The sequence below is a fragment of the Balaenoptera acutorostrata genome, chromosome 2 (genome assembly GCF_949987535.1).
Source record: "Balaenoptera acutorostrata chromosome 2, mBalAcu1.1, whole genome shotgun sequence".
In the NCBI taxonomy this organism is placed as follows: domain Eukaryota; kingdom Metazoa; phylum Chordata; class Mammalia; order Artiodactyla; family Balaenopteridae; genus Balaenoptera; species Balaenoptera acutorostrata.
Window position 1 is genome coordinate 177,524,708 of NC_080065.1, and position 25,843 is coordinate 177,550,550.

General features: G+C 55.0%; 1 protein-coding gene across 2 annotated transcripts; it reads left to right on the forward strand.

Annotated features, from left to right (window-relative positions):
• The first annotated feature begins 1,760 nt into the window (after nt 1-1,760).
• PKN1 (protein kinase N1) lies at nt 1,761-25,837 on the forward strand. Of its 2 annotated transcripts, none has more exons than XM_057541260.1 (22): nt 1,761-1,990; nt 6,603-6,906; nt 8,405-8,556; nt 10,214-10,349; nt 13,362-13,507; nt 13,729-13,942; nt 14,760-14,954; nt 16,946-17,055; nt 17,147-17,290; nt 19,797-19,872; nt 19,955-20,096; nt 20,186-20,279; nt 21,980-22,059; nt 22,135-22,210; nt 22,308-22,399; nt 23,648-23,824; nt 23,986-24,048; nt 24,219-24,295; nt 24,496-24,638; nt 24,905-25,012; nt 25,103-25,183; nt 25,565-25,837. In XM_057541260.1, exons 1-22 carry the CDS (start codon nt 1,970-1,972, stop codon nt 25,766-25,768), a joined length of 2,835 nt encoding a protein of 944 aa, XP_057397243.1. In that variant the 5' UTR covers nt 1,761-1,969; the 3' UTR covers nt 25,769-25,837. The 2 variants fall into 2 exon arrangements, with proteins under 2 accessions (XP_057397243.1, XP_057397242.1); XM_057541259.1 differs by lacking the exon at nt 1,761-1,990 and adding an exon at nt 5,445-5,552.
• The last annotated feature ends 6 nt before the right edge of the window (nt 25,838-25,843 follow it).

Genomic DNA, 25,843 nt, shown 5'->3' on the forward strand with positions numbered 1-25,843 from the left:
ATCCGGGGAGGTAGCCTGGCAACCTGGCAGGCAGCAGAGGGCCCATCCCTGGATAAGGTGACCCAGTTCCTGGGTTGGCTCTCAGCCTTGCTTTGCCCCCTCATCCCCATCTGTAAAATGGGTGGGCTGGAGAATTAGAGGAAGACAGGGCAAGGACTATAAACATCCTGACTTTATAATTGGGATGAGGGGCTTCTCTCTGAGCCTCAGTTTCCTCATATTTAAATCAAGAGCAAAAGAACTAGCTCAAAGGTTTCTTTAATTCAATGGATGAATATTCGAGGAACTGCCAGGAAGCAGGTGTAGCTGGAGGGAGTGAGCAAGGGAAGGAGGTGGGAGAAGAGGAGAGAGGGAAGGTGAAGGGGGCAGATCATGCAGGGCCTTGTGGGCTGCGGGTAAGACTTTGGCTTTTACTCTGAGGAAAGTGGGAGCCAAAGAGGGATCTAGGCAGAGGAGGGACATGACCTGACTCAGGTGTTCCTAGGAGTCCTTGGGGTGTTGTGGGGAAAAGAGACTATGAGGTCGAGGGAAGAGCCGAAAGACCTGGGAGGAGGCGCCTGCACTGGTCCAGGCGAACGATGATGAAGACTGGACCCGGTGGAGAGAGTGGAAGGGTGAGAAGTGGGTGGATTCTGGATTGGTATAATTTCTCCTCCTCCTCCTCCTTCTCTCTCTTTCTCTGTTAACCACCACCAACAACAACCAGCCCCAAAGAGTCGCCCAAAGGAAAAAGAGAGAAAGAAAACATCCCGCCCCGGTCTCTGGGACGGTGCAAACCACTCACAGCTGCGGGTAACCAAGGTACCCGCAGCCCTCCACGCTCTGGCGGGTCCCAGGAGGGCACCAATGAGGCGGCGCCGCCAAGGAGCGCTCCCCGCCCCGCGCCCCAGGGACCGCGGCTTGGCTCAGTCACCGGATTTGAAAGGGAGTGCGGGGCCGGCCACGAGCCCGGCTGCATACTCCAGAGACTCCGGAGACCCTGAGAAGCTCCTCAAAGGTCTCCACCTTCTGTCTCTGATAGGGTAGAAGTCTGCATTGTGGAGCGCCACCGGCATGCAGCAGCCCCGAAGAAGAGGCGGGCCCCCATTTTTACAGCACGGAAAACTGAGGGCTCAGCGGCCACAGGGCCCGCAGCGAGTCCGTGACGGATTCAGGGTTCAAATCCCTTTTCATAACAACGGCAAAAACACTAAAAATCACAGCAGCTAACCTTTATTGAGCGTTGTGTTCACAGCACTTGGCATGTACTGTCTCATGTAATTTTGCCAACACCTAAGGGGTGGGTAGGTAAATCCTTCCCGTTTTACAGATGAGGGGCTTTTAGGGTTTGGGGACTCCCCCAAGGCATGGAGCGCTGGGATTTGAACACAAGTCTGCTCAGAGCTTGTCTCCAGCCTATGGGGAAGCTCCGGTGCCCGAGAATGACGGACCGTTCCAAGAGGCCTGAACTTGCAAACACAGGCGGGGATGAATTGGTTTTGTTTTTTGAGAGGTCCCGGGAGGCCCAAAGTCCTCCACATTTCCCCGCTTTAACGTGGCTCACTCTTTTCTTCGGGTTCCTGCGCGCTCATATGGGGCACCCGTGGGCAGAGGGAGGATTCAGAAAGAGGAAAAGGCCAGGGAAGAGGACAAGGCGCTTTCGGCCTGGGAGGGGGGCGTCCGGCAGGCAGGACCCCGCAGCCCCGGGGGCCGCCGGGAGCCGCGCCCCCTCAGCCCCGCCCCCTCCTCGGGCGCCGACCTAGGCGGTCACGTGACCGAGCCAGGCGGCAGCTGGGGCCGGAGGGCGCGGCGCGCGGACACGGCGGCCAGGCCAGGCGGGGCTAGAGCCGAGCAGGCCGGAGAGGGCCGTGCGCCCGGGGCGGGGGGGTCGCGCCGCGCCCGCCCCCTCCCCGCCCCGCGCGGGGCGTACGCACGCTCCTCTCACCGCCCCTCTCTCCGCGCGGGGACCCCTGGCGGACGGCGCGTGGACATGGCCAGCGATGCTTTGCAGGTAGGCGCACCTGCGTCCTCAGCCCCCTGACGGCCAGCCGGCGCCGGGGACCCCCGCCCGCGCGCTGCCGGAGGCCCCGGGATCGGGGCGGCCAGGGCGGGTCCCCCGAGCACTGGGCGCCCCCTCCCGGGGCCGGCATCGTGGAGCCAGCACAGTCCCCTTCTCGGCAGGTGGAGGTACGCACAGGGGGGGAGCGGGGAGGTCCTGCAGCACCCTCAAGCTCCGCCCTTCCCCGAGAATTAGAGGGGGCGCGGCGGAGGCTAGAATTCAGGTGTCTGTGGCTGGCTGTGCATCCCGGTGCCTGTCGCCCCTGCCACTCGTTCTCCCTCCCAGCATTCGGTTCCGGGCAGGTGCAGCTCCACCTGAGCAGGTGCCTGGCGCGGTGCCCCGGGAAGGGAGGAGGCCGCCCGGCCCGTTCCTCTCCCCCGCACAACAAAGCTCCAGCCGCCCCCACCTCCGGACTGAGCTTTATGATGGTCCCGACGCCACCCACATTGTCACCTGTTGCCGGAAGTGCCAGAGTCACCTCATTAGGTCGGGGACGGGAGACCCACACGGCCACCCGGCTGCCAGGTGGAACCTTATCCCAGGTGGGGAGTGTCCATGTCAACAGACTGGGGATTCTCTTATACCTGGAATCCCACCTGGGCATGGGCTGGGTCACCCCACACACACACACACACACACACACACACACACACACACACACACACACACCCACACACACACACCCCCCCCCCCCCCCTTACCTGCCGCCCATTCTTCCTGTGCCACCTTGTGGACATCACAGCCCTGGACTCACCTTCCCTATTTGTGGCAAGCAGGGCCAGGGTGACTTCTGAAACTTCTTTCGTTCAGTGACCCAAATCTGAGACATGTCCTGTACCTCTGGTGCCCCCATTAGCGCCTCATCATCCCTTTGTCGTCCTGTGGTTGCTGTGTAACTGGGTTCTCGTCTCCTTCTGCACCTGCCCCCACATCCCCTTTGTGTCTGTCCCATGACCCCCATCCCCCACCCCAGTCCTGCTGATGGCCTGCCAGCCTTGCCGAGGAGCTGGGCGTATCTGGTGTTGCCGATCACACAAGGTCAGACCTTGGGGGCTGGGGAGGGCTGGGGTCTCTGTGTCTACACCTCAGCCCTGGGAGGGCTGTGTAGGAATCCCCTGGCGCATGCATGCGCTTGGCGTGTAGCAAACATGACCCGGACGGAGGCTGTGATTCCTGGAACGAGGCTGGACCTGTGCCCTGGTCCCCTTTCCCATCTCCTTCCTGCTCTCTTCCCCTGTCCTGGTCATTCCTTTCTCGTGGCTGCTTGGGTCTGCTAACCTGTCCCTCTGTCTGTCCCAGTGTGTGCCTGTCTGTTCTGTGTCCAGAAAACGGATGTCCTGTCCGGATTCCGGAAACGCCCAAAGCATTGAAATCTCCGGACATGGGGTCTAGGTCCCTGGCCACTCTGGGAAGAGGGGAATTCTGGAAGATGGACCCGCTGGACTTGGGGTCTCCTGCTTCATGGTGGGAGTTGGGGGAGCAGGGATTCTCCAAGGCCAGGCCAGGCTCCTGATTCATGGGTTCATCATGCTGGCCCTCAGGTGACCCCTGCCCTAGGTAGGAGTGAGTCACCCAAGAGAGGAGAACCCAGGAGGGCGGGCCTCCCTCCCTCCCTGCTCTGCATATTCTCAGGCCTCAGCGGCTGGAGGAGGTGGGGCTGAGGGAGCCTGCCTCTCCTCTCTGCCTGGACTTCCCTCATTTGACCCGGCCCTGCTCCTTCCTGGCTGTACCCCTGCTCTGCCTGCTGGGGATACTGTGGGGCTGGGTGGCAGGTGGGGCCTGGTTGGTAGCAGGTGGTATTAGGTGAGCCTGGGTTTAAATTCCAGAGCTGTCACTTCCTAACGGTGTGTCCTAGGCCCAGTGCCTTTCCCTCTCTGAGCCTTGGTTCTGCTGTCAAAAAAATGTAGCTGGAGGGTTTTCGTGGTGGGGAAAGACGTAGACCAGGCCAGCACCTTGCATGTGGGGCTGCTGTGAAATCCTTCCTGGGTCACGGTCAGCAGCTCAGCATGTGCATCTGTGTCCTTTAATCCAGGGTTTCTAAGCCTCAGCACTATTGACATTTGGGGCTGAATCATTCTTTGAGATGGAGGCTGTCCTGTGTACTGTAGAACGTTGAACAGCATCCGTGGACTCAACCCAGTAGATGCCAGTAGCACCCCCAGTTGTGACAACCAACCAAAAATGTCTCTGGATATTGCCACATGCCCCCAGAAGTGGGGTGGTAGTGGAGGCGATCCCCTCCCCCACGGAGAACTGCTGCTGCCACCTCTCTGAGCCTCAGTTTCCTCACCTGTAAAGTGGGGGAGAATTATGGCAGTTGCTCAGGATAAATGTGAGGGGTCAGTAGGATCATGGGAGTGACGCTTTCGGCCTGAAGTAAATCCTCCCTGGGGGCAGCTGCCCTTGAGGTTGACTCCTGGTTGACAACCATGACTTTCTTCATCTCTGAAATGGGTTCTCATGGCGGCGGCAGATAATGTATGTGGGGCTCTTCATGCCGCGCTGACACCTAGCTCAGATTCTGGGCATTCCTGTTTGAAATCCTAGTCTGCCTTCTGCTGGCTGTAGGACTTTGGGCAAGTTACGTCACCGCTCCAGGCCTCAGTTTCCTCATCTTGAAAATAGGGTGATAAGAGGGACTTCCCTCGCAGTCCAGTGGTTAAGACTCTGTGCTTCCACTGCAGGGGGCACGGGTTTGATCCCTGGTCAGGGAACTAAGATCTGGCATGCCATGAGGCATGGCCAAAAAAGAAGAAAGAAAATGGGGTGATAATAGCACCTTCTGGAGTTGCATTAGTTGACCTGGGTGCAGCCTGTAGTAACTGCTATCATACTTGAGCTTTAATGGAGACACTCTCACCCCAACCCTCCAGCGCTGCCTCCTCACAATGTGGGCCTCAAGGAGGTGCCGCTGGGCTGGCCAGGCCCCTTAGGCCTCCAGGCTGTGGTCAGCAGCAGCGAGAGACCGAGCTGAGAAGAAGCCGGAAGCTGGGACAGGCTGCATCTGCAGGAAGGGGGCTGGGCCACCCATATAAGCACTCATGGGTGTTTGCATATAAGTGTGCACAGGGGTAGATGCAGCGGGTGTGCACACACTTGCTAGCCTGCGATGCGTGCCCATGCCTATAGGTGTATGAGAGTGTGTGCACACCCAAGGCAGCCCCTGGAGCCTGTATACACGGGAGAGGCTGCTCTTCACGTCCACACTAGTGGGCCTGTGAATGTGTGCACGCTGTGTACACCCTGGGCATCCTCTCGGGACAGGGGGCAGGGGCCATCCCTGGGGTGCCTCCAGAGAAGCCGGCTCAGGCCTGGAGTGGGGGCTGAGAGGAAGGCCCTCTAGATGCCCCAGAGGCCCAGAGCTGGCCTTCTGCAGGGGTTGCCGGGAGCTAGCAGGAAAGAGGAAGTAGCAGGCGAGAGGCCCTGGCAAGGCTGAGGTTCAGGAAGAGGGCGGGGCCCTCAGCCGGGACCCAGGATGGCGGAGGCCAATCCCCCTTTGGACCGGGAGCTGGAGGTGCGGGCTGGGGTCCTTGTGGGGGGCCAGCAGGGGAGGACCCCAAGTGGCACAGGCCACGGGCCCTGCCCCCGGTACCTCTCGGTTTTGGACTGAAGGGAGGAGATGAGGTGTTGGACTTGGAGTTTTCTGTTTGAGAGATGAAACTGGGGCCCTTTGGGCTTCCAGGCTGGGGAGAGAGGAGGAAAGGGAGAGGGCTCTGCTGTTTAGGGTGCCGGTTGTAGAGGATGAAAGGAGGGGAGATGGGGCCTGTCTCCGGGATCTAGTTTGGGGGTACAGCAGGGGATAGATGAGGCCTTGCCCCATGTCCTCCTCGTTTAGGGGTATAGCAGAGGGAAGGTGAGGCCTGCCCTCAGCACCTCCTAGTCTGAGGGCACAGCGGTGAAGAGAAGGGGCCTGGGACCCCAACCGTATGGTTTGGGGGGCATCAGAGGCCTGCCCTTGATACTTCCTTGTTTGGGGAGCAGCGGAGGGAAGATGAAACCGCCCTCAGGACCTCATAACTTGGGGGATAGGGGAGTGGAGATGGGGCCTACCCTTGGGACCTCCTAGTTTAGGGGGGCAGCAGAGGGGAGAAAGGGGCCTGCCCTCAGGACCTTGTCATTTGGGGGGGCAAGAGAAGGGAGACAAGGCCTGTTCTTGGGACCCCCTAATTTGGGAGGACAATGGAAGGGAGATAGGGTCTGTCCTTGGGGACCCCCTAGCTTGGGGGGCACAGTGGTGGGGTGATGGGATCTGACCTGAAGAATCCCACTGCGTAAGGACAGATGAAGGGAGATTGAACTGTATTGGTGGTCCCCTCATCTGAGGGGACAGGGAAGGAAGAAGCCCCTGCCCTCGGGACTTCGCAGTTTGGGGATGTCTGAAAGCAGGGACAGGGCCTTGCCTCACCTCCCACTTTTGGCGGCGTTGGGGGGTGCCCATCAGAGGACATGGAGCAGGCCCTGTGTCAGGAGTTACAGTCTGGGGGGGGGCCCGGCCAGGTCGGCTGAGCACGGTCTGCACCCCGTAGTCCTCCTGGCCCCGCTGACCCTGCTCCGTCCTCCGCAGAGCGAGCCGCGCAGCTGGTCCCTGCTGGAGCAGCTGGGCCTGGCGGGTGCCGACCTGGCAGCCCCCGGGGTGCAGCAGCAGCTGGAGCTGGAACGGGAGCGGCTGCGGCGGGAGATCCGCAAGGAGCTGAAGCTGAAGGAGGGCGCCGAGAACCTGCGGCGGGCCACCACCGACCTGGGCCGCAACCTCGGCCCCGTGGAGCTGGTGCTGCGCGGCTCCTCACGCAGACTCGACCTGCTGCACCAGCAGCTGCAGGAGCTGCACGCCCACGTGGTGCTGCCCGACCCCGCGGCTGGCGTGCACGGTAAGCCAGGCTTCCCCGGGGATGCGGGGCAGCAGGGCGTTCCACTGCCCAGGGCTCACCCGCCGTGTCCTAGAGCGAGGCCAGCCCATCGCCTCTGACCTCCAGGGAGACACATTCGGTCACAGCAGCACCGAGCCTCAAAACACAGGCAGACCAAAGGCCAAAAGCAACACCCAGAGGAAGGTACACACAGTCACACCCACACCTGGACGACGCCAAAGGGCTTACACGGGGTCACACGAATATCCAGACGCACAGAGTCACACCACCACCCGGACAACACCCAAAGGCTCTTCCTAAAGTTTCTTTAATTTTGATTGATTAAAAAAATTTTCAATTGTGATCAGAAAACACATAACAAAATTCGTCATTTTTAAGTGTACAGTTCAGTGGTGTTGAGTAGATTCACATTATCGTGCAAGGGATCTGCAGAACTTTTTCATCTTGCCACCGAAGACAAAGATGTAACACACATCACATCAGTAGCCACAGACATTGACACACGGTCACACCAGCACCCAGACAACTCCAAGGCCATACACACTGTCATATGAATACCCACAGACTTCCATACTGGCACCCAGCACCCAGAGAAATGCACACACAGTCACGCCGACACACAGACAATACCCAGAGACTCGCACATGCTCACGCCAACCCCCAGAGATTCACACTCACACAGAGCTGCCCAACCCCTACAGATGTCCACCGACCTATCAACAGCCTGAGACCTATACACACGGTCAGACAAGGCCTGAAGACTCAACACCACTTAGCCCAACACCCATATACCACTTAGGTGTGTCAACAGCTAGAGACCAACATTGTCATGTCAACACTCAGAGATAACAGTTCAGCCGACACCCAAAACTTCATCCGGTCACAGCTGCACCCAGGGTGACCTGGACGGTCACACCACTCGCTAGAGACTCACAGAGCCGTGCCAGCATCCAGAGACACGCACGTCCAGCTGTACCAGCACCCAGGCACGTGGACACAGTTGTACCAGTGCCAGGAGATCAGAAAGCACAGTTGTGCCAACAGCCGGAAGCATATGCCTAGAGTCACCCCCAGCACCCAGAATCTCACACAGTCATTCTAAACCTCGAATCTCACAGTTACACTAGCACCTTGGGAGACACACACTCGCTCGGTTATGCCAACACCCTGTGGGTCACAGACTTAACCACTGCCACACCCACGGATGCCCACACAGCTGTGTAAGTAGTTGGGGACTTCCGTACGAAGGTAGATACAGTCACACCAACACCAAGGACTCAACGCACACCTGGACACTTGCCTGTGCTCATTCATGCTGGTCCTGCCCCAGTCCTGAAGGGGTTTCCCTACGAGGGCTGGGGTGGTTGGGCCCTCTGGACCCTGGTCCCCAGCTCTTCCTCCCCCTGGCCCCCGGGGTGGATCCTCTCAGCTGGGGCGAAACCACCTGGGCAGATGGAGGTGAGGGCCGTGGTGACTCTGCCCCATCCACCCCCTCCAGATGCCCCCCAGTCCCCCGGTGCGGGCGGCCCAGCCTGCTCTGCCACCAACCTGAGCCGCGTGGCCGGCCTGGAGAAGCAGCTGGCCATCGAGCTGAAGGTGAAGCAGGGCGCGGAAAACATGATCCAGACGTACAGCAACGGCAGCACTAAGGTGGGGGCAGCACGAGTGCACATCCCCCCGTGTGCACGTACACCCTCAAGCGCATCACAGTCTGGGGGGGGGCAGGGTGGCACCTACATCTGCTCCCCTGGGAGTCTGGGGTCCTCTGGGTTGGGGACAGAGGGGCTGATGGGTGGCTTTGCAGCAGGACTGGGGTGCGGGCAGCTCATGGGGGCATATGGGAAACAGGGTAACTGTGGGTGATGTCAGACAGACACATGGCAGAGACTGCCCCCCCATACTCAGTTACCCCCAGAGACGGTCAGGGCAACACGCAGCCTCTCACTGCTGGTGGTCTCTCTCTGACACCTGTACACACAGATCAACACCTAGGTGCACACATACCATCATCCTAACATCTAGAGACACAGCCATGGTCATGACAACACCTAGAGACACACAGACACACATACACCGTCATAAGATCTAGAGTCACATCAGTAACAAGGCTCATAAACACGTGGAGGATAATCACCACAGCCACCTCTAGATACAGAGAGACACACACCATCGTATAACGCCCGGACACACACCATCGTATAACGCCCGGACACACACCATTGTATAACGCCCGGACACACGGCACAGGCCAACAGAACACCTAGACACACAGACACACACATCATTAAATTCACACTCGGAGACCAGAGTTGTCACACAGATGCTCCCCCAGTTGTACCAACACTGAGTACACAGTCACAGGTTTGCACCAACACCCAGAGATACACCCACAGCACAGCCAGACCTATAGCTAGAGACCCGGAGAGCACCCGTGCCTGTGTGCGCACACAAATGCGAATATTATGTGGGAGGGCACAAACCATGCAGAAGTTTTTTGGGTTTTTTTACCTTTTATTGATGTGTAACAAATGGACGTAAAGTGCAGAAAACGTTAAGTGTACAGACCGATGAATTTTTATCTGGGCACACATCACCCACATTGAAATACAGAACACTTCCTGTCACCCGGAAAGGGTTCCCTCCTGCCCCCTTCAGTCAATACACAGGCTTCTTTCACCACAGGTTAGCAGTGCCTGGTTTTGAAACAGCACCAAGTAGATGGAAAAATCCACAACCAGTGTCCGGCGCTTGTACACACCACGGGGTCCTTGGCTATGCCCAGTCATCACTGTGCCTTGACCTGCACACACAAACATCGGGACTCCGCTTACTGCAACTGTCTCACGTCCAGTCACCCTTGGGCTCACCCACGTGGCTACAGTCAAGGCTGCACCCACCACGGGGAACGCTTACACACGTACGCCATTCTCACAGCTGACACAAATACAGTGCCTGCTGGTGCAAGGCACGGCTCTGAGCCCCACACGCGGATTAGCTCCTTTAATCCTCAGCCCAGTGTTGGTTGGTGCTATTAGTACTCCCCTTCCTGCAGATGAGCAAACAGGCCCAGAGTAGTTGAGTGGCTTGCCCGAAGTCACACAGCTGTTAGGCAGCAGAGCCAGGATTCAAATGCCATGGGCTACATCTCCCATGAACACCCAGGAACACACGGAGGCACATGTTATCACACCCACATGTGAATGCTCTTGTCACAGGGTCACCCAGGGCCTGCACGATGTGGACAGCAGGCCTGGTGGTCAGACCCTCATCTGCCCAGCCTTCCCTCATGGCCCATCTCTGCCTCCAGGACCGGAAGCTGCTGCTGACGGCCCAGCAGATGCTGCAGGACAGTAAGACCAAGATTGACATCATCCGCATGCAGCTCCGCCGGGCGCTGCAGGCCTGCCAGCTGGAGAGCCAGGCGGCCCCAGACGAGGCCCAAGGTGAGTCCCTTGCCCTGAAAAAGCCTCACCTGCATTCCACCTTGGAGCGTTCAGCTCCCAGCCCCACGAGGGGTCCCTTTGTGAGGCAGGGAGGTGAGTGCTGTGACTCGCCATGTGACTGGAACCCATTCCTGACCCTTGCCAGGCCTCAGTTTCCCATTTTGTCCTATTTCAGATTTGCATGTCATCATGTATTGGCAAACCACAGTTCTTGGACCAAATCTGCTACTGCCTTCTTTTTTTTTTTTGCAAATAAAATTTTATTGGCACCCAGCCATGCCCATTCATTTACTATCACTTAAGGCTGCTTTTGGACTGCGACAGCAGGGCCAAGTAGTGGCAACAGAGCCTGTGTGGTCTGCAAAGCCAAAAATATTTACCCTTTGGCTCTTTACGGAAGTAATGTGCGGACCCCTGGACTAGGTGATTGCCTCGTTGGCCCCTGTGCTGTAGAACTGTTGGTGTCCACGGCGTGTGTGTGTTTCCTTGTGTGTCTCAGTGTATGAATGCCTGGGGGTGTCTCAACCCCATTGTTAGCCTGAATTTGTGACAGAGTCTTGATGTATTGTGTGCAGAGAAGATTATCTGTGCTACTGATGTGTGTCAGTGTTGACGTGATGCTGACCGTGGGGACCAGAGGTTGTATGCATGCCCTGTAACTATGGTAGTTTCTGTGTCACCATGAGAGGTAAGCGTCAGCTGTTGGTGGGTGTTAGTGCATTTGGGCTGCTGTACCACAATACCATAGACTGGGGGTGGGGGCAAATAAACAACAGACATTTATTTCTCACTGTTCTGGGGGCTGGGAAGTCCAAGATCAAGGTGCCAGCAGATCCAGCGTCTGGTGAGAGCCCTCTTCCAGATTCATAGACAGCTGCTTTCTTACTGCGTCCTCACTGGTAGAAGGGGCAAGGGAGCTCTCTGGGGTCCCTTTTATAAGGACACTGATCCCATGCATGAGGGCTCTGCCCTTATGACCTAATCACCTCCCAGCGGCCCCACCAACTAATACCATCATATTGGCGGTGGGGTTTCAACGTATGAATTTTGCAGGGACACACACATGTAGTCCATAGCAGTAGGGCTTGGAACTCGGATGACAGTGCATGTGTCTTTGGAGCGGGGAGGTGTCGGTGTGACTGTGTGGTTATTCATCTGTACTCTGAATGCCTACGTGGGCTTCTCAGTGACAGTGTGTGATGGTATGATCACGTCCCTGTGCTTTTGGGTGACATTGTAACTTTTGGTGACAGCCTGATTTTGTCCCCATAAGTGCAAAAGCCTTGATGACTGGGCACATGTGACAGCAGTCCCGGTGGGTGCCACTCAGCTGTGGGTGACTGTGACTGTCTGAGTGCCCAAGTCTGAGTCTAGGTCGTTGTGCAGGACAGCGAGAACGTCCTTGGAATCTACATCCTTGGATAAGGGTGACCGTGACCTTGTGTCTCTGAGTGACAAGTTTCCTGCACCTGGGTGACAGTGTATCCTTGTGCCTGTCCCTGTGCCATTGGGTCTCTGTGTCTGTGGGTGTCAGTGATGCTGCCCTGCCTATGTGACAGTATGACGGCATTTCTTTACCTGTCCCTATGCCTTATCCATGTGGCAGTGCGATTCTGTTCCTGTGATTCTCCCTGGGCTGGAGTTAGAGCCCTGGGAGTTTTGCCACTCTGTGACTGTGTCCTATAAGGGTATTTATATTTTGAGACCATTTCCCTCTGCCCCTGTGACTGTGTCCCTTTGCGGGGGGTTGACAAGGCAGATATCTATGTAATAGCTTCACCACTGTGACAATGTCCCTATGTGGCAGTGTGATGGCGTCTTTGTGAGAGTGTTCCTCAGTGTGTGGGTGTGTGTGTTCCAGTGCCTACACTGGTGACAAAGTGATAATGCCGCTGTCACCCTGTGAGTGACAGTGTGACGATGTCTGTGTGACACTGTTACTGTTCTCCCAACTACATTGTAGTTCATGGGGTGGGTGGTCACTATGCATTTATCCAGACCCCTGCTGGAGGAGATGAGGTTATTTCCAATCTTTTGCTCTTAGAAGGAAGGTTGTGAATAACCGTGTAGAGGTGTTTTTTTTTTTTTTAATAAATTTATTTATTTATTTATTTTTGGCTGCATTGGGTCTTTGTTGCTGCGCACGGGCTCTCTCTAGCTGCGGCGAGCGGGGGCTACTCTCCATTGCGGTGCGCGGGCTTCTCATTGCGGTGGCTTCTCTTTTTGCGGAGCACAGGCTCTAGGCGCGCGGGCTCCAGTAGTTTTGGCACGTGGGCTCCAGTAGTTTTGGCACGTGGGCTCTAGAGCGCAGGCTCAGTAGTTGTGGCGCACGGGCTTAGTTGCTCCGCGGCATGTGGGATCTTCCCGGACCAGGGCTCGAGCCCGTGTCTCCTGCATCGGCAGGCGGATTCTTAACCACTGCGCCACCAGGGAAGTCCCTGCAGAGGTGTTTTTTATGGGATAAAGTCCCTGAACTAGGATTGCTGAATCAAAGGGTAAATACATTTGTGATTCTGATAGAAATGGCCAAACTGCCTCCATTGGAAAGCCACTTGTATTCCCATTAGCAATGAATAAAAGTTACTAATTTTTTTAAGTGTCCCTGTGTCTGTGTGACTATATCCTATCCAGTTGCCATGGTATCCCTGCAACAGTCCCTGGGGATGAAGTGGGACCCTGACAATGTATCTGTCCCTAAGACTTTGTTAATGGTGTGCCTGTATCTATGACTGTCCCCAGGTGACAGCTTAACTACATCCCTGGGACGTCCATGTGGGTGTGAGAGTGTCTGGATAAAAGAGGGACAGCATCTGGGTGGAAGAGTGGCCGTCTGCCTGTGGGTGACGGTGTGACTGTGTCACCGTGACCCCCCACCTTGGGAGAAAGTGATGCATATTGATGGCCATCTGTCTGTGGCCAGTGCTTGTTCCTGCAGATGGCTGCGTGTCTGGGACCGGGCTGGTTGGACCTGGGCCCAGGCTAGCCTCACTGCCTCGTGTCCCACACCCACAGGGAGTCCGGACCTGGGGGCCGTGGAGCTGCGCATCGAGGAGCTGCGGCACCACTTCCGAGTCGAGCACGCGGTGGCCGAGGGCGCCAAGAACGTGCTGCGCCTGCTTAGCTCTGCCAAAGCCCCAGACCGCAAGGCCGTCAGCGAGGTGAGGGACGCGGTGTCGACCCAGAGGGGTGGGGTTTCAGCGAGGGGTGGGACCTCATTTTCAGGGAGCCCAGGGGTAGGACCCAAATGGCTGAGGGCCTGGACTTCCAGGGAGGAGCTCCAGGTAGGACTTAGCCAGTCGGGGGGAGGGGCCTGGGTCTGCACTTGGGGAGGGGCGTGCCGGATCCCGCCCCCAGCCCGGCCAGGCTCCTCCCACCGCAGGCACAGGAGAAGCTGACCGAGTCGAACCAGAAGCTGGGGTTGCTTCGGGAGGCGCTGGAGCGGCGGCTCGGGGAGCTGCCCGCTGACCACCCGAAGGGGCGGCTGCTGCGCGAGGAGCTTGCTGCGGCCTCGTCCTCAGCCTTCAGTGCCCGCCTGGCCGGGCCCTTCCCCGCCATGCATTATAGCACCCTGTGCAAGCCCGCGCCGCTCACAGGTGGGTCCCGACGTCCACCCCCAATCCGGACCCTACTTCCCGCAGCTCTGGACTCCTGACCCCTCCGAGTCCCCCAGCCCCGAGACCCCCAACCGGGATCTCCACTCTCCCCAACCCTAGACTCCCATCCCACTGTTCCCTCCCTTCTCCATTCACCCCAACCCTTTAGACCTGGGCCCCATTTCCCATGCCAGACAGCCGCATGCGCCCTGGACTTCCCTCCCCGCCTTGCCCTCTGAGGGACTCTTGCCCCCATCCCCATCCTCACTTTCGCCACCCCTCCCCGAATGGCCCTGACGTTTTTCTCCAGCCGGAGTCCCCCAGCCCAGTCTCACAGTCCCTTGCTCTCAGAACCCTCAGCCCTGAACCTCTGTCCCCCCACCCCCAGGCTAGCCAGCCCCTCCCTCCTTAGATCCCTCAGCCACTACCTCCCCAGACCAGCCCTACCATAGACCCCAGCCCCAGTGTCAGACCTCAGATCAGCCTGCCGAATCTAAGCCCGGACTCCTAGTCCTACCTGGCTCACCACCGCCTGGACCTTCAGCCTACACCCTGAACCTCTCTTCTGTCACTAAACCCCAGCATCCAGAGCCCCTCCCCAGATTGACCCACCCGTCCCCTTGTCCCATGTTTCTCACTTCCGGACACAGCCATCCCTGCATCAGACCCCCTGCCTCACCCTGATAGTCCCTCACCACCTCCCACTTGCATGCTGGCCACTTCTGCACATGCCCACTTTACCCGCAGGCCCTTCCCCTCGTCCTGCCCCAGATGTGACCACCCCCCCGCCCCCGTCATGAGCCTGCCCCTCTCTCAGGGACCCTGGAGGTGCGTGTAGTGGGCTGCAGAGACCTTCCAGAGACCATCCCTTGGAACCCCTCACCTTCAGTGGGGGTGCCTGGGACCCCTGAGAGCCGCACCCCCTTCCTGAGCCGCCCAGCCCGGGGCCTTTACAGCCGAAGTGGAAGCCTCAGTGGCCGGAGCAGTCTCAAAGTGGAATCCGAGAATACCAGTGAGTGGGCGTTGAGGGTCTGGAGGGATGAGGTGGGGTGGGGGGGTCCTGGATTTCCCACATTTGTAACATTCTTAAAAACTAGTACATCACACCCATTAGGATGGATACCGCAAAACAAAACAAAACAAACAACAGCTGTTAAGGAGGATATGAGAAATTGGAACTCTTCTGCACTGTTGGTGGAAATGTAAAATGGTGCAGCCACTGTGGAAAACAGTATAATAATTATCCTCAGATAATTAAACATGGAATTACAATATGATCCAGCAATCCCGCTTCTGAGTAAATACACAAGAGTTGAAAGCAGGATCTCGAAGAGATATTGGTATACCCATGTTCATAGCAGCATTATTCACAATGGTCAAAGGTAGAAGCAGCCCAGTGTCTGTTGACAGATGGATGGGTAAACAAAATGTGGTCCATCCATGCAATGGAATATTTTTCTGCCTTAGAAAGGAAGGACAGGGCTTCCCTGGTGGCGCAGTGGTTGGGAATCCGCCTGCCAATGCAGGGGACACGGGTTGAAGCCCTGTTCCGGGAAGATCCCACATGCCGCGGAGCACCTAAGCCTGTGTGCCACAACTACTGAGCCTGTGCTCTAGAGCCCGCGAGCCACAACTGCTGAAGCCCGCATGCCTAGAGCCCACGCTCCGCAACAAGAGAAGCCACCGCAATGAGAAGCCCGCGCACCACAACAAAGAGTAGCCCCCGCTCGCCACAACTAGAGAAAGCCCGCACACAGCAACGAAGACCCAATGCAGCCAAAAACAATAAATAAATAAAATAAAATAAATAAATTTATATTAAAAAAAAGGAAGGACATTCTGAAACATACTGCAACGTGGATGAACTTGAGGACATTACGCTAAGTGAAATAAGCCAGTTATAAAAAGACAAGTATATGATTCCACTTATATGATCTAGAGTGGTCAGATTCATAGAGATAATGGTTGAGGGTGGAGGGGAACGGAGAGTTATTGTTTAGTGGGGACAGTTTCAGTCTGGGAAGATGAAAAGAGTTCTGGAGATGGATGGTGGTGATGGTTGCATAACAGTGTGGACGTACTTGATACCACTGAGCTGTACCCTTAAAAATGGTTATGATGGTAAATTTTATGTTATGTGAATTTTACCACAATGTGAAAAAAAACTAATACATACATGTTTAAAAGTATGAATAAAAGAAGAATAACAATAGAGTAGCCATCTGTGTTACCACCACCCAGGTCAAGAAGTAGAATTCTCTGAGCCCCCTCCTGCCCCATCCTCAGTTCCAGCCCCTTCCTCTGTCCTAGAGGTAGCTACTCTCCTGACTCTCATGGTTATCATTTCCTTGTTTTGCTTTGTAGTTTTAGCACCCATGTACCGTCTGAAAACAATGTAGTTTAATTTGCCTGTGTTTGAACTTCATATACGTGGAATCATACAGAATGTATTTCATGGTAATGGCTTCTTTTATTCAACATTGTTTGGGAGACTTATCCCTATCGTTGCATGAAACTATAGTTCATTCATTTTACCCCTGTTTAATTGTCTTAGACTGAGGCATGTCAAATTGCTGTCTTTTTTTAGGTAAAAAATAGTTGAATATCAGCCATTTCTTGGTTTAGCTAATAAGACTATATTACAATTTATATATTAATTCATGGACAGTGAGATGTTTCTAATTTAGGGCTGTTATATAAGCATTATATTTACGTATCTCCCGATGTATACTTGCTTGCATTTTTCTAGGGTGAATACTTAGGAATATATTGCTGGAACTTGTATACAGCATAAAAGTGAATTTGGATGCCCGCCTCACACCACGCGCAAAAATCAACTGGAGATGGATTAAAGGCCTTAATGTGAAAGGCAGAACTGTAAAGCTTTGTCATATAGCACAGCAGAATATTATGGGGGGAGGAGAAGATTTCTTCAATAAGATACAAGAGATTACCCTCCCCCTGCCAGCATCTCCTGACACCCTACCCCACCCCCTGTTCCAGGTGAGGTGAGCACGGTGCTCAAGCTGGATAACACAGTGGTGGGGCAGACGTCCTGGAAGCCGTGTGGTCCCAACGCCTGGGAGCAGAGCTTCACCCTGGAGCTGGAGAGGGTGAGTTCGGTTAGGGGATGACAGGGCTTGGAGGAGGAGGAGTTTGAGGCCTCGGGCACCCCAAATGACGGCCCTCTTTCTCTCCCTTGAGGCACGGGAGCTGGAGTTGGCTGTGTTCTGGCGGGACCAGCGGGGCCTGTGTGCCCTCAAATTCCTGAAGTTGGAGGACTTCTTGGACAACGAGAGGCATGAAGTGCAGCTGGACATGGAACCTCAGGGCTGCCTGGTGGCCGAGGTACAGCCTGACCCCGACCCTGAGAAAATGCTTTGGCATCTCCTCCTCTCGGTTTTCTGGAAGGGGGAAGATGTGTTTTCCATTGGTCTCTGAATCTCGATAGAAAAGTACATATAATTAGTCACATCAGTGCATGACTTAAGCTGGGAGTGGTTTTGTTCTGAAACAAGATATTAAAAAAAGAAAAAAAAAAAACCCCAAATTTTGTCAAGCTAAGAAAGAAAAGCAAAACCTAGCAACACATCACGGAGATTGCTGCCAGAGCCACGGCTGAGCAGAGAGATTCCTTCCGCAGTGATGTCAGGGTTAGGGTCCAAATCAGGGTAGCCCACCCTGGGCACTGTGGACGTTTGGGCTGGATCATTCTTGGTTGCAGGGGCAACCAAAAATGTCTCCAGACATGGCCAGGGTCCCCTGATTAAGAGCCCATAGTCTAAATAACATTCCTGGGCTTCCCTGGTGGCGCAGTGGTTGAGAATCTGCCTGCCGATGCAGGGGACACGGGTTCGAGCCCTGGTCTGGGAAGATCCCACATGCCGCGGAGCAACTGGGCCCGTGAACCACAACTACTGAGCCTGCGCGTCTGGAGCCTGTGCTCCGCAACAAGAGAGGCCGCGATAGTGAGAGGCCCGCGCACCGCGATGAAGAGTGGTCCCCGCTTGCCGCAACTAGAGAAAGCCCTCGCACAGAAACGAAGACCCAACACAGCAAAAATAAATAGATAAATAAATAAATAAATAAACTTGAAAAAAGGCCACAAGCAAAATTATAAAAAAAAAATAATAAATAAATAAATAACATTCCTAGCTGACCCCCGGTAGTGTGGCCGGGCCCTGTTCAAAGTGCTGTGCTGGCACTGACTTGTTAATCCTCACAATAACCCAACGCAAACAGGACCATTATTAGTCACATCTGATAGAGGAGGAAATGAGGCACAGAGAAAGTCACTGGCGCCCTCATTTAAGCAGAATTATCCTCAAAAATTCTTTAAATTTGCCCCTAACATATACATGTGTCCTGTTTTTTGTATATATATATATATATATATATATATATATATACGTGTGTGTGTGTATGTGTGTGTCTCACCATGTCCTTAAACCCAGGAGGAAAGCTGTTTTTTATTTTGCTACTTGCTTAGATTTTTAAATACCACTTCTCTTTGCAAGAAGATCAGACCACGTGAAAGAGATCAGAAACGTGAAAGACAGAGTTCACAATGCACAGTATAAAAAACAGCTGTATAATTAATTCTGTTTTCGGGAGTGGGATAAATATCAAGTGAGTCATTGGGTTCAAGTGAGTTTAAAGATTAACCTGAAAGAAGCTTTTCCTTGGTGGCCGGAGACCAAATATATATTACTCTAAGTTTTCACTAAAGAGTGCTTTCAAAATTAAAAAACATTAGTAAATTTTCACTAATTCCTAACACGTAGTTTTTTCTTGAAAAAGTATCTAGAAAAATTCTTAAAATACTCAAGGCTATTTTACTATCCAGGTGGAAATTCTTATGTGATCTCATAATCGAGGACTCCTGAAGGAAAGGAGCAGAGAAGGGCAGACTTCAGATGGTAGGGCCACGAAATTATTCTTCTATTAGGAAGACTGTCCAAAACCCAAGTGGACAATAGAGGTGGGTGGCCCGGGGGATAAGTTCTGAGGCAGTCCTTGCCTTCAGGGTTTACTTATAACATTCTATTTTGTTCTCCCCAAAGCACCAGCCTGTAGAACTTTCTGCAGTTCTGTTGTCAGTGAGCTTACAATAGTTGAGTTCTGTTGTAGGTAGAAATGTTCTATATCTGTGTCATCCAATACAGTAGCCGCTAGCCAGTTGAAGTGTGGCTAGTGTGACTGGGGAACTGACGTTTTCATTTCACTTCATTGAAATAGCCACATGTGGCTAGAGGTGACCAGATTGGACACCCATAAAGTCACACAGTTCTATGACTTCAGCACCTTCTAGAAGATGCGTTGGAATCAGGAGAATTCAACTAGACCAGTGGTTTCCCCACATGGGTGGACGCCAGCATCACCTGGAGGGCTTGTTGAAACACAGACTCCTGGGCTCCACCGCCGGGGTTTCTGATTCAGTGGGTCCAGGTTGGGGTGGCGGTGCTGAGAATCTGCATTTCCAGCAGGTTCCCAGGTGCTGCTGCTGCTGGTCTGGGACCGCACTTGGGGAATCGGGACACTAGGTGAAGTGTAGGGCCTGTTTGCTGGAGTTGTATGTACATCTCCTTGGATCAGACCCGCTCCCCACCCCTGGAGGAGGGCCTGCTTGCCTACTTCTTGCCTTTCCAAGATGGCACTTCAGGAGGCGGTCCTGTCGAAGGATGGATTGGCTTTGTGACCCCTTAATACGATGCACAGTACTCTGTGGTTGGATGCGATGCCACAGCGATCAGAACCCCCGAAACATACGGGCGTGCACGCCTATGATCCTGAGGGCTTCCCCACCAAGCTGCCTGGAGGTGGGCGAGGGTCCTCACGCTAGCCTCTCCCTCAGGTCACCTTCCGCAACCCTGTCATTGAGAGGATACCGCGGCTCCGACGGCAGAAGAAGATCTTCTCCAAGCAGCAAGGTGAGGGGATGGGCTGGGGCAGGGGAGAGACCAGGGGTCCCGGGAGTGTCACAGAGGGTGACACCTGCCCCCGTCTCCCCAGGGAAGGCATTTCAGCGCGCTAGGCAGATGAACATCGACGTCGCCACCTGGGTGCGGCTGCTTCGCAGGCTTATCCCCAATGCCACTGCCACAGGCACCTTCAGCCCCGGGGCTTCTCCAGGACCCGAGGCTCGGTCCACAGGGTAAGGAGGGAGGGCCCCGGGGTTCCGGCTGCCTCTGGTTGCTGCCCGGGTTGCTAGGTCTTAGATGCACCCTCTTCCCTTTGCCGCAGCGACGTATCTGTGGAGAAGCTGAACCTCGGGGTTGACTTGGACAGCTTACCCCAGAAGAGCTCTCTGGGTCCTCCTTCCAGCCCATCAAGTCCGGTGAGCTTCCCCCTTGGCCTGGGCAGTGTTAGGGGACCTCCACTGCAGCTCAAGGCCCAGAGATCGCCAGGAACTTCCCTGGTCACACAGCACACCTCTGCCAGAACCGGGGTCCTGTTCTCTATCCCGGATAAAAACCTGAGCTTGGGAGCCAGGCCACCTGGGTCCCGTCCCTGCTCTGCTGCCCCCTAGCTGTGTGACTCACGCCAAGCACCTTCACCTCTCTGTGTTTAGTACACTGCCCTGTAAAATGATCACATTTAAAACTCATGTCGATGACAGACGTCCAGTTAGTGGTTTTCTCTGGGCGGGGGTTTATTGATAGGAGGGGGGACACAAGAGAGCCTGGCAAAGATGATAAAAACGTTCTGCATCTTGATCTAGGTCGGAGGTCAGCACACTTTTTCTGGAAAGGGCCATATAGTCAGTATTTTCAGCTTTGTGGGCCAGAGGGTCACAGTGATGACTAGTCAATACTGCTCTCGTAGAAAGCAGCCACACCTGATACAGGCAGACAGGAAGGGGTGTTGCTCTGCGCCAGGAAGCCTTACTGAATGTCTGTCACTTTCGTGGATCATGAACTATTATTCTTCTTTTGATTTTTTTTCCCCCAACCCTTTAAAAACGTAAAAATCATTCTTAGCTTACAGACTGTACAAAACATGGAGTTTACCAACCCTTGGTCTAGGCGACGGGCATCTGGGTAGATACGTATGTAAGAGCTCTTTCCATTGCCCACCTCACTGAGTGCATTTTATACCTCATTTTCTAAAAAAGTGGAAACAATAATATATGCTTCATGGCATTAAATTAAAATGAGATGCCTCATTAAATTAGATGAGTTTGGCAAAAAAAAAAAATGCAAAAGTTGAATAACATTGAATGCTGGGGAGGATGCAGGAAAACAGCACGTGAATCACTACATCTCCTTCGGAGGGCACAGCTGGCTGAGTTAAAAAATGGGCATTATCTTGACCTAGAAGTTCCACTCCTGGACATCTATGGTGGACATTCACACACGTGCACCAAAATGCTTGAATGGTATAAAATACATCTAGAAAGGTACCCACGAAATCATTAACAGCAGCTGGCTCTGGGGAGGGAAGCTGGGGCAGGAGAGGACTGTTCCTATTGTACACCTGTTCGCACTGATTGAATCTTTAGAACTGTCTCTACAGTGGAAAATGATGAACCAGTAGGTAAATTTTTCCCACTTAAATTATTAATTTTGATTCTTCTCAAAGTTATATATGCATATGATGTAAAGAATTAGGTCACTCCATGGGACTAATACCAATAAAGGGGATAAGTAGATAAATGATAAAATACAGCATAGAATGTGCTGGGAAGAAAAATAAAGCAGAGAAAGGGGACAGGGAGTGTTGGAGCTTCTGTTAGTTATTTAATATGGCGGTCAGCTGGCCACCTTCAGAGGTGACAGTTGAATAAAGGCCTGAAGCAGGTGAGGGAGGAACAGTGCAGGTGCTTCCTGGTGGAGAGAACAGCCCCATGCAAAGGTCCTGGGGTGGAAACATGCCTGGTGTGTTCAGGGCACAGTGAATGGAACAGTGTGGCTGAAGGGGGATTGAGTGAGGAGGGGAGGGGGAGGAGAGGTGAGGTCAAATTGGTGACGGGGAGCCTTGTTGGCTGTTGTGGTTATGGGTTATTTACTGTACTCTGACCTCCTCTGTCTGCCACAGACTTCTCTGATCCAGGAAACTACCACCACTCCTGAGCTGCCTTCAGAGACCCAGGAGACCCCAGGCCCCGCCCTATGCAGGTGACACCCCTCCCCTGGCCACCACACACCACCCCTGCCCACTGTCCCTTCCCCACCAGCCTCCTCTTTCCACAGCCCTCTGAGGAAGTCACCCCTGACCCTCGAGGATTTCCAGTTCCTGGCGGTGCTGGGCCGGGGTCACTTCGGGAAGGTGAGGTGGGGGGGCAAGGAGTTGGGGGTCCGGGGGGTCCAGACCTCCAGGTCCTTGGACTGGCCACTAAGGCCACCCCTGCCCACTGTGGTTCCAGGTGCTGCTCTCCGAATTCCGGCCCAGCGGGGAGCTGTTTGCCATCAAGGCTTTGAAGAAAGGGGACATTGTGGCCCGAGACGAGGTGGAGAGGTGGGGACCCTGCTCAGGCCCTCTGAGAACTTTGGTCTTCTGGGAAATGGGAGACAGAGCAGTCCCCTCCTTGGAGCTGCTGTGAGAGTGATTCATAACAGTCACTTGTACTTATTAAGCTAGTATAGGGTTGGCCAAAAAGTTCGTTCGGGTTTTTCTGTAATGCAGAGAAACCCGAACGAACTTTTTGGCCAACCCAATACTTACAATAATAATGACTCCTAGAAAGCACCCACTGTGTGCTTTACATTCAGTAACGAATTCCTCACAACAGCTCTAAGTGGAAAGTACTGTTATTGTCCCCATTCTGCTGATGGCACAGAGAGGTTGAGCAAATTGCCCAAGGTCACATAGCCAGTAAGCAGCAGGTCCGCGATTTGAACTTAGGGACTCGAGTTCTGAAGCCTGTGCTATTAATGGTGCCATTGTACTGCCTCTGCTTTGGGGTCAGGACCCTGAGTTCAGATCCTACCTCTGCTACAGATGTGCTTAGAAACCTTAGGGAGGTCATTTCACCCTTCTGAACCTCAGGCCCCCCTTCTACAAAAGGGGAGTAATAATGCCTTTCTTGCAGGGTTGCCGGGTGGAATGAATGAGAGGATGACTCCAGAGCATTCTGCACAGTGCCTTGCCCCCTGTAGATACCTGAGATTGTCCCCAATCTTCTTGACATCCTTTTATTAACCAGGAACCCAATTTAGGCTTAAGCAAATACAGGAATTTATTGCTCTGCATCAGAAAACTCCAGGGGTGGACTACCTTCAGGCATGGCAGTACGCAGGTGCTCAGCTGATATCTCTCACTTCTGCTTTTGTCTGTGTGGGCTTTGCTTGCAGTCCCCTCGCAGGGACAGAGATGCCCCCCACCCTAGCAGTTTAAGGCTCATCTGCAAACTTTAGCTCTTCTTCCTTAATAATTCCAGCAGAAATCCTGAGATTGAGCCCCATTGGCTTGGCTTGCCCTTTTGTGAGCCAATTGCTGGCCAGGGAGATGGGGTGCTCCAAAGGGAAGTAACGGTCCCCCTGGTGGTTTCCCAAAGGGAAGTTACTAGGACGGTTACTAGGTCAATGGATGGATTCTGGGTGCCTGGTTAGCACGTTCAGAAGCATTAAGCAACTTGCCCACGTGTGCACAGCCATGCAAGGCCCTTGACAAACATCTGATGATTGAGGACTCTAGGGAGTGGGCGAGTTGGTGGTAGGGAGCTGCTGTGGTCTCTGACCCCTGCCCCACCCCCATCCTGCCCAGCCTGATGTGTGAGAAGCGGATCTTGGCGGCCGTGACCAGCGCGGGACACCCCTTTCTGGTGAACCTGTTTGGCTGTTTCCAGACACCAGAGCACGTGTGCTTCGTGATGGAGTACTCGGCCGGCGGGGACCTGATGCTGCACATCCACAGTGATGTGTTCTCGGAGCCCCGTGCTGTGTGAGCCTAGGCCCCCGCCCCACACCTCCACCCACAGGCCCTGCCTCTCCCCAGCTCCTGGAGTTATGGGGTAATGGGGGGCTTTTAAGGATGTGGGAGCCTTATGTGACCCTCTGCCTTTCCTGGAAGCCCAGCTCCCTCACACCAGCCTCTCTCTGCAGCTTTTATTCGGCCTGTGTGGTGCTGGGGCTGCAGTTTCTCCATGAACACAAGATTGTCTACAGGTGTGTGTGTGTGCGTGCGCGCGTGTGTGCGCGTGCGTGTGTGCACGTGCCCGCGCGCGCATATACCCGTGCATGCATGCTCTGCCCACTGGGGGGCCCTGAGGCTTCAGGCAGGACCCAGATCCCCACTCATCCCTCTTTACATCCTCCTATCCCCGCCCCCACCACAGGGACCTGAAGTTGGACAATTTGCTCCTGGACACCGAGGGCTATGTCAAGATTGCAGACTTTGGCCTCTGCAAGGAGGGTGATGAGGGGCAGGACTGGGATCTGAGGGGCCGGCCTCTGGGGTTTAGACAGAGAGGGGAGGGAATGGAGTCCCCAGCCCTACCTGGGTTATCCCCTACCCTGGTCCTGGGATAGGGCTGGCTGTCTGGACCACCCCATGCTGGGCTGGGCTAGAGCTGTGACCTCCCCCATAACCTCACGTGGCCCTGCTGCCCCCAGGGATGGGCTATGGGGACCGGACCAGCACTTTCTGCGGGACCCCGGAGTTCCTGGCACCTGAGGTGCTGACAGACACATCGTACACTCGGGCGGTGGACTGGTGGGGGCTGGGTGTGCTGCTGTATGAGATGCTGGTTGGTGAGGTGAGGCCCCAGGCCGCTCCGCCCTGCCTGTCCCTGGTAACCTGTATATGCCCGGTGGGGGGGAGCGGGGTCAGAACTGGCCTCCACTATGTGCTGTCTGATTGAGGACACGTGGCTTTGCCTCCCCAGCCTCGGTTTCTGTATCTGTAAATTGGGGTACTTACCCTCCTAAGTGAGCCTTGTAAAAGTGCAACGGGAGGCCAGGGTGGAGCTGGGTGTGGTGTGGCCAGAGGGGCCTAATTCACCCTGACTCTTCCTGTCCCCAGTCCCCGTTCCCAGGGGACGACGAGGAGGAGGTATTTGACAGCATCGTCAACGATGAGGTTCGCTACCCCCGCTTCCTGTCAGCTGAAGCCATCGGCATCATGCGCAGGGTGAGGACCCCCCCCCCAGCTTAGGGTGGGCCAGGGGAGTGGCTCTGGGACGAGGAAGGGGAACACTGACACAGAACTCCCTCCCCCCAGCTGCTGCGGAGGAATCCAGAGCGGAGGCTGGGATCCAGCGAGAGGGATGCAGAGGATGTGAAAAAACAGCCTTTCTTCAGGGTGAAGTCCCCCACTCCCAGGACCCAGTCATCCCCCCCACCCAAGACCTAGTGGCTTCACCTCCAACACTGTCACCTCCCCTTGACACCTGCCTGCTTTTCCTTCCCCCTCCCTTACCCTCACTGGCCCTCCTACACCCACATCCACTCCAGGCTGGCCTGGGTGGGGGGAGCACTGCCCTGTGTATGAGCCCAGGCCCCTCCCCCCACTCATATGGTGATCCTTCCTGAGCCCCCAGGCCCGACACTTTCCCCGCCTCTATCTTGTGACTCCCTATGTTGATCCCCACAGATCCAAGGCCAGACAGGGTGCAAGGAGCAAACCCCTCCTGCGCTCTGCCCTGAGCCTCCCCTGCTGACCTCTCCCCTCTCTGCCCTGCAGACACTGGGCTGGGATGCCCTGCTGGCCCGCCGCCTGCTGCCGCCTTTCGTACCCACGCTGGCCGGCCGCACTGATGTCAGCAACTTCGACGAGGAATTCACAGGGGAGGCCCCCACGCTGAGCCCACCCCGCGACGCTCGGCCCCTCACGGCCACAGAGCAGGCGGCCTTCCAGGACTTCGACTTTGTGGCCGGGGGCTGCTAGCCCCTTCCCCCACTTCTGCCCCCACCGAGCTGTCAGTAGTTTTTAAAAAGGCCTTTGGGATTTGCTCTATCCATG